The sequence below is a fragment of the Chelonoidis abingdonii genome, chromosome 10 (assembly GCF_003597395.2).
Source record: "Chelonoidis abingdonii isolate Lonesome George chromosome 10, CheloAbing_2.0, whole genome shotgun sequence".
NCBI lineage: Eukaryota > Metazoa > Chordata > Testudines > Testudinidae > Chelonoidis > Chelonoidis abingdonii.
The window spans coordinates 61,093,904-61,107,923 of record NC_133778.1 but is presented as its reverse complement, the minus strand read 5'-3'; the positions used below and the strand labels follow the sequence as shown (position 1 = coordinate 61,107,923).

The 14,020-nt window shown below is 40.4% G+C and overlaps 1 protein-coding gene across 1 annotated transcript in view; it reads left to right on the top strand.

Annotated features, from left to right (window-relative positions):
- Window positions 1-13,313, top strand: part of HNMT (histamine N-methyltransferase) — a 75,444-nt gene extending 62,131 nt beyond the window's left edge. The window contains exon 8 of the mRNA XM_075070250.1: window positions 12,755-13,313. Coding sequence (XP_074926351.1) covers window positions 12,755-12,774 — 20 coding nt within the window. The 3' untranslated portion in view covers window positions 12,775-13,313. The remainder of the gene's footprint in view (window positions 1-12,754) is intronic.
- The last annotated feature ends 707 nt before the right edge of the window (window positions 13,314-14,020 follow it).

Genomic DNA, 14,020 nt, shown 5'->3' with positions numbered 1-14,020 from the left:
ATATAAGAGCATTTGGGGATTGCTATATCGCGTCTAGATGAGACGCGATATATCGATCCCCAAGCAATCGATTGCTACCCGCCGATACGGCAGGTAGTGAAGACGTAGCCATAGTTTGTATAATTTTTTCAAAGTAATTTAGTATCAAATATTACCCCAAAGAACTTAAACCCTTTAACTATATCTATTTGTTTTCCATATAGATGCAATCTGGATTTCTTCATAACCTTCCTTTTAGTAAAGATCAATCCTTTGGTTTTAGCAATGGACAATTGAAACCCCATGCATTTCCCCAGTCAGAGGTCTCGTATACCTTCCCATTTTCTGCCCTCTGGCCACTCTTTTTAGGAGGCCAGCCCCCTTTAATTGACTAGATTGGGACCAGCTACCCTGTCATCAGAGTCTTTTACTCTTGACAGTGTCCTTTAAATGTTAGCAATTGTTGTTGTTATTTTGACATACCAAACATTTGAGCCCATGTTTAGCCTGCATATAGTTAAGTTTTATAAAGTCTAATGGGAACACAGGAATTGCCATAACAGATCTGAACAGTGGTCCAACAGGTCCAGCAGGTCCAGCATCCTGTGTCTGACAGTGGTCAGTACCAGATGCTTCAGAGGAAAGTGCAATACATCTTGTTGCGGATGGTTATGGAATAACCTCTCCTTAGAAATAGTTTCATTCCAACCTCCATTAGTTAGAGGTTGGCTTATGCCCTGAAGAATGTGAGTTTACATCACTTCAGAATAGTTTCATCTATCATTCACAGGGCCCCCAAATAGGTGTAGAATGGTAATTCAGTGTCCATATCTTGAAACTGGCAACAAGGACACTGATGATGGTGATGTGAACACCTGTCTATTAGGAACTAGAATGAGTTCAGCACATCATTTCACATAGGCCACCAGTCAGATTCCTGATTGCCAACAGACTGCTCAGTGCAGGGAAATATAGATGGCAGAGCCCCTGACACAAAAGCTCATATTGCAGATTGTAACAACTTTCAGCGATTCCTTCCTAGAGCTGGAACTCAGAGTTTGATAAATCTATGATACAAAAAAGTCTTCTGAAGAGATTTTCTTTGCCCATCATGCTGGTCATATAATACCCTTTTTGAATTGCTTTTGCTTCCCGTTTTTCTTTACAGGAAATTCACCACGCATCCTGATCTAGTTTGAATTTCAACTGATAACTTTGAAGTGAAGTCTGTACTATCCATTTCCAATGCCCTCTGCCATTCACTCTTTCAGGGGATACACAGTTGAGCTCTGTAATGCCTATATATATCCCAAATGTATCAGACCCATTATGTAAATTTAGTTGCAAAAATAAAAAAGCACCATTTATCTTCCTTATAATTTGCAAAATTTAAATTCAGTACATCTTTCATTACTTCCACTTTCAGTCTAAATGAAATCAATTAAATTTCACTATTAACATCTTTCAAACTAGACAATACTGTTGACATATTTACCCTTCAAGTTGATTATAAATGTTGATGCACTTAAGTATAAGTGCACATTAATATAGAGCATTCCATGAGATTTCTCTCTCAATTTAGCAATTTCAATGAAATTTCTTAATGAATGTAACTACTGTTTCCTGCCATTGTGTAAAGTTAGACAACGGTGATCAAATACACAGGCACATGTCAAATATATGCAAAAGCCTCTCTCAACGGTTTTTGCTGGTGAGAGACAAAGAATATGCCCTAAAACCATGTGAAGGAGAGAAGGCCAGATGACTAGATTGAAATTATATCTAGAGTCATCTGGAAAACAGGAACATAGTTTCTCTGAATAACAGACAGACAGAGCCCCAAGCATTTTACATGTTCAAAAATTAAACTTACAACTGGCATACATCTGGCAATGATCCTGTACACTGAATCCATTTGGTTGGCCAGATGGCCTGAGACTTGCAGCTTTTTAATCTCACACACAAAGCACTTCAGTTTGGAAAAAAATAATAAATACAACATAATACAGCATTGTGACACAATGCTCCCTTTATTGGTTTTGGAACTATAGGTACTGAAAAATATGGGCAAAACAACTGTTGTTTTCACAACTTACTTTCCAAATATGACACATTCTGCCATTACTTCCCCTTTCCTTCTGTTTCCAAAGGCTTATTTACCATCAGTCTGCATGCTGTAGACAGGGAAACTGCATCATTTGCCACTATTCCTTTGTAGTCAGGTGAAGCAAGAGTCTTAATACTCCTCTATGTCCTAGATGTAAACTTCTCTATAGTCAATATCTTCAAACAGCCATGGGCTAGAAACACCTAACACTTTATTTTCATTGCGCAGGATCTGAGGTTTTTCAATTGAAAATTTTTTTGGATCTCGGCTCCAGTTAATTCTATTTCTTCCACTGACCTGAACTAGAGCTGTTGTCTTTTCCCCTTTATATAATCTGATTTCCATTAATCATTCCTTCATTGAAGTTTCTTATATAGGACTTTATGCAAGTCAGTGGAAAGACATCTATTGACTTCTGATCAGGCCTTTACTAAACCACCATGTCCCTATTTTAACTTTCACACAGTCTGTCTCTTAGTTCAGTTTGTACCACCAAAAAGGGGAATACATTGTTATGCGTTTGACTTCATTCTTCTGGGTTTTTGGTAGAGCTATATAGTAAAGGTACAAATACCGCATGCCTGAGTGAAGGAGGCAGAAATCCAAACTGGCCATCCAATAAAATCTGTCAGAATTTCTACTCTCTCATCCTGAGCTGTATTTGTGCACTAATAAAGGCTACATATTACACTCAGCTGATTGCTTGTCATAAATGTTACTTGCCTTACTCTCTGGTTAATGGTATTATTGATACATAGTCTGCTCTGGATTCTGTTAACTCACTGTCCACCTACAGTTTGGTAGAACAGTGCCTTGATTCATTGGTACACCCCGCCATTCAAGTGATGTCTTTTGGGTTGATTCTTTGTGTTTGCAGCTTTAGAGACATCTTAGTGGATAAACCATTTGACCTACTAAAGTAAGTATAAAGAGAATCCCTCTCTCAATTAATTCCTTTGCTCCAAAAACTCATAGTTTCTTTTTTTTTTTCTGAGCGGCTTCCAATTTCATTAATCATTTCAGACATTTTTAGGTCCCTTGGGTTGTGGTTTGGCTGTAGATTCCCTTCACTGCTATACTTTTCCCAACATTTTCAAACCATTCCTACCTAAAAAGTCAAGCCCCACATCCTCAGCTGGTATAAATTGGTGTAGCTCCGTTCAACTCAATGCACTTCACTGAAGCTGGAGAAGCTGAGACTCTGGCCCCAAGTTTCTAATTACAGAAACATCATGTAAATCTCTTTGCCTTAAAAACCAGTTCAAAATCCTGATTTTCACACTCACATATTTACAAAATGGTGTGGCATGTAACTTCTTAAAGGAAAAGTTGGGGGAATTGTCCTTTTGCATAATATCCAAGTGCTTCACACACACTATCTGAATATAATTAATCCTTCCAGTGCATGTGCTAAACAGCGAGAGCCATTCCCATTTTACAGATGAGAAAACAGAAACTGGGAGGTGGTTTTCTCCCAGGACAGAAAGGGATTCCATGTCAAAACTGGGATAAGAGATTAGGAGTGCTTAGCTCCAAATGCTGTGCTTGGCCCACTAGATCATGCCTGTCTTGAAAGTTTCCTTAAATGGCTGTAGGACTGAGGTGTGGTGGAGGGGTCATAGGCCAGACAAGCATTATGGTTCTATAAGAAGGGAACGCACATGAAAGATGCAGTGATGAGTCTAGCTGTGGCAGTGACCTGTTAGTCTGTGTGAGGCCTCTAAGCAAAGGTTTGAGCTCCAAGCTGAATCCTTTACAGAATATCAGCCTCTTCAATGGGAGCTGCAGATTCTTTGCACCACTGAAAAGCAGAGAAATTTTATTTTGTTGTTTTTCAGGTCCTTTTATTTAGACACCCAGGTCTTTAAATGTTATTAGTATTCTGATGATTCCAGTGATGATTTCATGCCAAATCAATTTTGGCATATTACAGTGATTTATATGAGATTCAGCAAAAGAGATTTTTCTAATAATCTGGCCCCCAAGGTCTGAAATGCCAGCATTGAGGTAATATTTGCTAGCATAGGTGTACTCCATCTGCTTTAAAAATTTTAGGAAGCTTTTATTAGAATTAAAAGCACTTTAAAGTATACACTTCCTTTCTAAAACTTTGTCATTTATTTTCTCTTTGGGACCTTCGTACTTTATGGTAATTTTTAAAAGAGACAAGTTACAACTGTCCTTTAGCAACACTATATATATCTATGTCTATATCTAGATATATTATCTATATCTATATCTATATCCACTTGGTCTCTAAATTGGCCTTCACAATTTTGCTTACGCATTTATTTATGGCAGCAAGAATACACAATGTGCAGTCAGGATGTGCCCTTTCAGAGTAACATTGAACTATTGGATGTGCATAACACAAAGAATGTATTCCACTTTTTGTAGGCACAATGACTGTACATTCAAAATTGGGTGCAAGTTTAGTAAGCCGAAATGTTGAGCATGCTCACATTGATACATATATGACGCAAATGACAATTACATCCAAAAATCATAGGTGAAAGAAAGTACCAGACCGGCTTCCCCAGGCAGCAATTTAAAGGACCCGGGGCTCCCAGCAGTGGCTGGAGCCTCAGGCCCTTTAAATTGCTGCCAGAGCCCTGCTGCTGGAGCCCCTGGGTAGTGGAGGTGGCTGGAACTCCCGGGGCTCCAGTGGCGATTTAAAGGGCCCGGAGCCACTAACGCAACTGGAGCCCTGGGCCCTTTAAATCTCGATTTAAAAGGCCTGGGGCTCTAACGGCTCCACCTCTTCCAGTTAAGGCCATGCTCCTTCCGGCTGAGACCTTGCTGCCTGCTCAGGACTCCAGCGTACCAGTAAGTCCTTTAAGTTACTTTCACCCCTGCAAAAAATCCTTAGGAATGGTAACAGATGGATATCACTAACTTCAGATTAAATGTTATGTTTCACTCAAATTTGGTGATCTCACATTTATATGGTTGTGAATTATGTATAATCAGAAATGCAGAATCATATAAACTAACCTTGTGGGCCTGAACAAGAGCTCTATGAAAGCTCAAAAATGGGTCTCTCTCACCACAGAAGTTGATCCAGCAAAAGATATTACCTCACCCACCTTGTATCACTTGCAGGAAATATTATTGACACCACATTTTAAGCTTCCTAAATGATAATAAAAAATTGGACTCTCATTTTGGCTTTGGAAGTTGAAGGAGTTTGGCTAGAAGTTTAGACCTTTGTTCTCCAAAAAGACAGAGTTCTAAAAAGTGCTGACAATTGTGAAGTGTAAGCAGCCATAAAAGTTTAATGGTTGCCTGATTTTTGACATGCATACAGTGTCAGCAGTCAGTGATCCAATAGTTGCAACATATCGGATATGTCGGTTAACACAGAAATAGCCCATAAGGATAACTAGACTGAAACTGAGTACATACGTCAGCTCTACCGCCAGCCTTTTAAATTAGCATTTTCATTTATAATGTATCTATTCATTGTTATTATTGCATTATTGATTCACAATCTCAGCTAGCTGCAACACAGAGACAGAACTGCCCTCAGCCTATTCAAAAACATGTAACGGAATTCATAAAACCTAACACATGCAAAGAAAATTAAAATAAACATTTCTGCCTCTTTATATTATTTCCCCAGTTATGTGGTTGGCTGGCACCTCAAACTTTCAGCTTGTTGGGGTCATGGTCAATCACTGAGTTAGTCAATTGTCTGAACTGTCTGCGGTCCAGTTTTGCAACCACAGAGCACAGAGAATGGAATGCCATCTGGCTTTCCAGACTAGTTGGAGCATGGCTCCTCTAAAACTAGCCAGAATTTTCCTAACTATCCCCCAGGGCAGATGACCCCAGAGAGCAGACTGACAAGCCAGTCAGCCCTTTCCAGGCCAGTGAGGACCTCCTCATTGTGCTGTGTGATTTGGAGACTAGGGGCTAAATCATCTACAGGTGTAAATCAGCATGGCTCCATTCAAATCACTGAACTATACTGGAGAGATGCCAATCTACATCAGCTGAGGATCTGGCCCTAAGTACAACCTGAGGAGCTTAGTGCAGCTCAGGGTGATATTCAAGTGGGCTTCAGCTAATGATATTTGGAGGTTACCAGAGTTTGGTCGTTCAGAGTAAAACAAGCCCACACTTCAATAGAGCCTTATGGTAACAGCGTTTGAAAATAGGTATGTGCTGCAGAAATGGATATCATATGTGAACAAGATAAGCACATTTTCAACAGATTTTGACACTCTGGAGGCTAGTAGAGAAGAAGTGCTTTGCAAGATGAGCCACAGAAACAGGCAGACAAAGGAATCTATATACTAAATAAAAATATTGACAGCACAGATTTCGTTGCACTGGAATGTCTCAAAGAGTATTATTTTTTTTCCTACCAGGTGAGTGAATTTCTATTATGTGTTTCAAGTTCCTGGTAAGGTTTCTGTTGGAAAACCCATGCAGATGGTCATCAGACATGGGAGGAGTCTCTTGATTTCTCTTGATATTTATTTTATAACTGAAAAAATTGTTTTCTACAACATCCTTCTGCCTTTTCTGTTATTGTGCACCACATTGATAGAATAAGCTTCTTTTCTTGATTAAGCTCTGTGAATCCCATAGAAAGTTTAAATCCTATCAGAAGGTTCATCTTTTTAGATGTTCTTTTAATTTCTTCAACTCTCTCTTTCTCTTATCCTTCTTACCATTTCACTCTCTATGGCTAAAGCTTTCATACTATTTTTATACAGTGCATGCAAATATCATAAGCATTTTATATAATACACTAACTTTAAACTAATATCTGTTATGCCTTGTGTAAAGTATATGATGCCCAGAAAATTACACTGATGTATACATTAGAATATATATTCAATACACAGACAAATAGTTAGACAGATAGATAGATGCCTGATGTATGCTCTATTCATTATTCCTGTTTTCAGTTCTTTACAATAAAAATCAGCCAAGCCTTTAACACAAAAATCTAATTTTTCTTCCTCTATGTTGCTTAAAATATTCATTCTTTTCAGTCCCAATGTTCTCTTCTCCTGCTTCAGGAACAATCACTCTCCTGAACTGTGGTAACACTTTATCAGCTGCAGGCTCACTTATCAAAGAAACTATACACTGTTTTCTTCCTTGTTTAGGAGTGAAACCCACCAGGTAAGACCTGCCACTTAGGCCATGGCTACACTGGTGCTTTACAGCGCTGCAACTTTCGCACTCAGGGATGTGAAAAAAACACCCCCCTGAGCGCTGCAAGATACAGCGCTGTAAAGCCTCAGTGTAAACAGCTACACCCCTAGAGGATGTGGAGTATGCGCAGCGCTAGGAGAGCTCTCTCCCAGCACTGGCGCTGCGACCACACTTGCGGTAGCACTTTGAAGTTTCAAGTGTAGCCATACCCTGAGTGCCTAAACAAAGTATTGATACCACTAACAGAATGAGATCTTCAGATGTGATTATCACAGCTGCACAGGCTGAAACACATGGAGACAGAGTCACAATTCAATCCCTAAATTGCAGTGCACAATTATTTTTAACAAAGAGAATTTTATAACAAATTACAGGTATCATTTGAGGCAAATTCTTCACCCCCACAACATGAACTGTACAACAGGGTCTGTGGTGGGGGAGCAGTGATAGTAGTCAAGTATGCTGGCTCTCTTTCCTGCTGGGGACTCCTCCATGCCAGGGGTATACTCAGCAGGGAACAGGCTTCTTTTTTCTTCATTTGTGCCATGGGAGCGTAAGACTGAGTGATTTGCTACTGTGTCTTTTAGAAGAACAACATGGTCGTGAAGGAGGAAAGGCTAGCATGATGTTCCAAGCATAGTGGAATGTATGGGAGAGGGTATGTAGGTTACAGTGCAAGAAAGACAATGCAGGCAGTTAGGTTTGTGGATTGGGTGGAGCAAAGGTGCAACAAGTGGAGCAGAAAGATGAAACAAGAGAGGTAAATAGGAAGCAGACCGTGCAAGGCCTTGAGGCAAGGAGAAGTTTGTATGTGATGTTCTGGAAGGTTAGGAGTTGGGAGTTCTCTGCTTTTGGATAGTCATTGACTATTAATCAGATAATGTTCTTCATAGTCAGCAAAGCTTCTTGGTCAGTGTTTGTCCTTTGAAATCATATTGATCAATGAGCATGAATTTTATTGGAGGGAGAAATGGGTGAGATTTTATATAATGAACTCTCACAAAACCCATCAATTTTAGTACAATACACATTTCCTTAATAATACTTTGAAGCCAGCCTCCTTGGAGCCTCCTTCTTTCAGGTCTTCGGCGGCAGGGGTCTTTCCACGCCAGGTCCCGCTGCTGAAGTGCCCCGAAGACCCGCGGCAGGGGGTCCTTCCGCCCCGGGACCCACTGCCGAAGTGCCGGGTCTTTGGCGGCAATTTGGCAGCGGAGGCACCCTGCCACCGCTGCCTCTGGTTCCCTGAATCCTCTGGGCAGCCCTGATGGAAGCGGTGTAAGTATGATAACTAGCTTTTCTACTGACTTTGGATCAGACCTTATATGCATTGTGTATTTGTTGCAATGTTCTCTATAAGTAGTTATTATTTCCATCTGTTCTCTCTCTAACAGTGTTCTTTCAAAGGTATGGCAAAGGCTCTAGCGCAGAAGAACAATATGCTGCAGAATTTTAAAAAAAGGAGGAATGTAATGCATTCTCAAGTCAGCATCCTCCTGTGAGTGTGAGAAATGTACATACCTCTGAGCCTGAGATTTTGCCTTTGATTCCCTGAATCATCTTGAAGAATTTATCTGTGGCTCAGGTGAATAAACTGAAATGGCAATCTTCTGGTCACACTGCAATGAAAGGCATTGCTAGGTCAGTGTTATAGTGGATCCTTAAAGGAAGACGTAGTCTCCTCTTTTATCTCTACTGTATCATTGAAACAGGAATTTAACATGTTTTATTGTGTGATACTGTGGCTCATTTTCAGAAAGCGACAGTACATTGTTACCAGGGCATTATGTCTCGCCACAGGTAAACAAAGGCTACCCACAAAGTGATTATTGACCAGACATCATCCACAAATGTACAGCTTTGCTGGTACAAAAGGTAGATGGTTTGTAAAGTCACATGTAACTCGACAGCTGGTTAGATATTAGCCTGTCTTCCACTGACTTCAGTGGGAGTTGGAATAGGTTTTCCGTGAGGAGGTCAAAAGCAGTTATGCTAATTCCCCAGGACTGATTTCTTTTTAATTTGCAAAAGGCAAACACACAGCACCTCTCCCTTACCTTTTGTAAAGTTTGTCCAGAAAAATTGTCTTTTATATTTCTTTTTATTAAGCTAAAAATCAGAATTCAGCAAAAAATGGTAGCTGATTGTGTTATTAGAGTTTCTGAATTTGTTCTGCTTCTGTTGCAGAAGATTTCTGGGAGACAGAGAACGATATTAAAAATTTTAGAAATCTTTTAGACACATGTAAACTGGTAAGAGCTGTAGTCCGGTGTTCAGAAATGTGAACTGACACAGTCATGAACCAATTGTCATGAACCAATCTGCATTCACAGTGAGTCAGCTTTGGCAGCTATTGTGGGTCCACTCTGCCATTCCTCTTTGTGCATTTTCTTCCATGCTGTCCCCTATCTATGGAAGGCAGAGCTGGTCAGAAAATGGATTATTTTTCCCCCAGGGAAAATTTTGAAAAGAATTAACATTTTTTTCTTCATTGAAACCCACTTATTTTATTTTATTTATTTATGGAGAGGAGGCTTGGCAACTGAAAAATATGCTCTAAAACTGCTAAATTTCTAGTTTGGGGGTTTTAAAAACAAATAAACAAACAAACAAATATCCACAGAATTTTGAGGCAAGCAGGCACCTTCCACAAACAAACATTTTCATTGAGTCAAACCCCCAGTTTTCCATGGGGGCAGCAGGGGGAGAGTTTTAGCAGAAAATTTTCCACTAGCCGGAACAGAGGGCCAGAATGTTGAGAAGTATCTAACTGTATAAATAGCCCCACTGAAATCAACAGGACAACTTGGTGAGTAAGATACTACTGCACGTGAGTAAGGCTCGTAGAATTTGGCCTGAAATGATACTTTCCCAATCCTAGTCTACTAGGTACATATGGCTTGATCCTGCAAGGTACTGAATACTCTATTCCCAGTGAGGTCAGTGGGAGCAGAATACACTCAGCACCCCAGAGGAATGCTCAGCACTTTACAGAATCCTGCTAAAGATTGACTTCTTCCATGTGACCTGTCTAGAGTAATTCATTTCAGTCAATTGTCACCTCCAGGCCAACATTAAAATAATCTTGGCCCCAAAAAGGATCTGAAATCAAACCTTCCTCTGGATTTCCTAATGCATTTTGGCTTCTCTGAATGGAATTTGCAAGAACACCTAAGAGATATAGGAGCATAAGTCCCATTAAAAGTCAATGTGTTTTATGCTTTTGTGAAAATCCTGCCTTCTGAGTCTATCATCTAGAGTACAAAGCCTCTGAGATAAGGACTTCGTGTTTTGCCCAATGCTAAGCACCTCTAACACTTAATACTAACCTTTTGCAGTATCTTACATTTTGCTTTAATCCCAGGTTTTAAAAAGGTATTTAGGCATTACCGCATTCAGCATTGAGGCCTAACTGATTTAGGAGCCTAAATCTCATTTTCAAAAGGGATTTAGACATTTAGGAGCCAAAATCACATTGAGAGTCAATGGTGTTTAGATGCTTAAGTGTCTAAAATCCCCTTTGACAATGAGATTTAGGCTCCTAAATCAGTCCGTTGCAATGCTGAGCAACACCTAAATGTCTTTTAAAATCTGGGCTTTAATCTTTAGAATGGTTTTCACTGACAAATGCACAGTTTGTTTACGTTAATTTCTGAGCATTGGGCAAAGTATAAAATATTGCACCTTTACCCTAGTCATGCATGCTATAAAATATTCCCTCATAAATGATGGTTTCATCAGACATTTCAGTTCTGAAGTACGTACAAGTCTTTAAGGAGAATAATTATTATAATTATTTTTTAAACACAACTTACCTCTTTCTTTTCTCAATGAATGTGTATCCAACAGGTTGGATAACTATTAATGTATGTCATATGCTCCTGCATGCCATACAGATCTACGATGCTGGGTTAAAGAATTTCAGTTTTTGATCCCAAAAATGTATATAACAGTCAGCAAGGTGTTAACATTCAGCATCCAAGACTTTCAAAGGAGAACAAAAAACATTCCTTCTCAAAATACATTTCTATCTATGTGTGAATAGGCCTGTATATCTGAGAAATGTTATTAAGGTTAATTAGAAAAATTATCTCATCAGAACAAAAAAAATTAGGTGTGTGGAATCTCTGTGCCGGAGACACACTAATCTTTCCTAGTTCTGTTTCAAGTGGAACTGTGATCCATCAAAGTCATTTCCTGTGCAATCCCTAGGGAACATCAAAAGTTTAACCAAGCATGGCAATAATTGAATTGCACCTGTTATATTAAAGAAACTGTTTAAGATACTCCCTACAGCAGCATGCAATAAAAAATAAGAGTAAGGCAGACATACCAATGCAATTAAATGAGGGATATTTACATGATCTTCATCATCATAGTATTTGAACACCTCCATGAGTTATAAAATATGTGTTCTCTCTCTCTTTCTTCATTGCCTGACACCTCCAGGCAGGCTTAGAGGTTTTGGAGGGGTTTATTATTTTTTCAATGAATCTATGAGAGTGAGGATACTGTTATGCAAAAGCTGGGAGAATCATGGTGCTTTTTTCTGAGACAGGAATCCACCAGAAAGGTTAGTGATCCCTCTAAAAGAGCAGCTCAAAACTCTGAATGTCCAATTTTTGTGAAATTTTGAAATTTCTTGCAAACCAGACAGTTTGAAAAATTTCATTTAGGAAACAACAAAACATTGTGGTTTTGAAACAAAGTATGCTCCCTTCCTTTCCCTGCAGCAGCTGGGTGAAACTGACATGATAGTCGTCAGCTTCAGGGTTACTCATCACTGAATAGCAGCAGTGAAACAGAATCAGTGATACTCAGCAGATGCTGTAGATCCTGGGGTCTGCAGCTCCAGGGGAACCGTGGCATGAAGACTGCCCTGGCACTGGAGAATCCAGGACTTCCAAACTCCTAAACCACCTGACTCTGAGCTGCCAGACTCCTGTAGCCTGGGGAGCCAGCTGCCCCCAAAGTTTGGAAATGATGGGGTGCCTGGCCCCAGAGCATTCTGCATGGTGGGGCTGTTGAGGACTCTGAAAGCCCATTCCATCTTAGGCTGGCATTCCCGGGCTTCCAGGTTCCCAGCTCCACATCAGAAAACTTGAAAATGCTGAGAGCCCCTGCGCAAGCCCAGATCTTCAGTAGGGAGCCTGGAAGCCTGGGGTCCCCAGGCCTGGACAGGGTGTGGGGTGCAGGCTCAGAGTCCCCGGAACCCTCCAGGAAAGCGGGCAGGAAATAGGTAGAAACCTGCCTAGGGTTTGTGGAAAGTTCAACAAACCTGACATGTTTTCACAGAAGATTTTGGATTTGACAAATCAGCATTTTCCAATTAACTCCTGTGTCCTAGAAAAATTCACAACCAGCTCAAACCACTAGCCCCACAACTGAGAGAGCAAGTGAATATGGGCAGAGGAATGCCAATGCTTGGGGTAAGGTGGGCGGGAGGGTGAAGAGAGGTTGGGAAATTAAACCAAGTAATGCTTTTTGTTTGTTTTCCAGAGCTGATCCCTGAGGACTGATACCTTGCTCATCCTGCCAACATTTATTTCAAGTAGCCCAATATTAGAGTCTACTCCTGCAAATTCTTACCAATAGTCCCATGTAAGGGGATTCACTACCCATTTCTCATGCAAATGGGATATTATCTGGGAAAACTATAGTGGAAACCAGTGACTTTTATTTTCAGTTATAACTGTACTATTAAGTACTCTTCTTTGCTGGGCTGGGGGTGGGGAGAGATCTTTGTCCCTAGTTGTACTTCTCTTCATTCACATGAGTTCTCCTGACACTGAAGTTAAAGGGACAGCAGGATTAGGTCTCTGTGTCTCCTCCAAGATAAATAAACTGTGGATTGCTTTTGAGTTTGACTTTCTTTACCTTAGATTTGCCCTGCCCAGTGGATTCTGTCCTTTACATGATCTCTCGCTAGTAAGGTACAGCACAACAGCGATGCGAGTGAAGTGAACTCCTAAGTGCCAGCTTGAGATTAAGAAGCAACAAAACTGTCAGACACTGAAATCTATTTTTATATTTTGCTAGAGGATGTCAACATAAATAAAGGGAGAAATCACTTATGGAGTTTCTCTTTCTTTCTCATTTTATCAGTTGTTGTCCTTCCCACTACAGCAATACAACACAAGTAAGCAAGGAAACAAATTACTCTATGCTGCATGGAAGGAAAATGCCATTTTATCCCACCAGTCCCACTAGAATTACCAGTTTGCAACTGGAGGGGTGGGCAGGAGACCCACTAATGTTGCTGCCACTGTGGGTGTGAGAGAGAGGGTGTTACTTTTTCTATTGCCCTGTTGCATTTGGAAAGGCACCAGAATCTCCTTCCCCCTCCTTCTCAGACACATTGTGCTGGTGGTGGTTTGGGGTCACCTCAGTGCAGTCAGAACTCCCAGGAGAATTCTCAAAGAGGCAGAAGTTTTAGCTCTTTTAGTGATTTCAGCTCTTAATGATTTCAACTTGTAGTGGGGGAGCCCCAGTGCTGGTTCACCATTGGCCCAACATGAATTCAGCTCAGCAGCCTCTAGATGGACTCCTAATGGAATCAAAATTAGCTCTACTCTTCAACAGTGGAGAGAGGAAGATGTGCAATTGGTGTTCCAGGCCCTCAAAAGGTGCCCAAAGCATCAGGTACACACACCAGTCCCCAATCTCTCTCATTTCAGTGGGTTTTGGCACCCATGTCCCTTGTCTAGCAAGTGCTACTTAATTGATATTGAGACATCTCTGTCATAAAGCAGTCTCATAGATCCT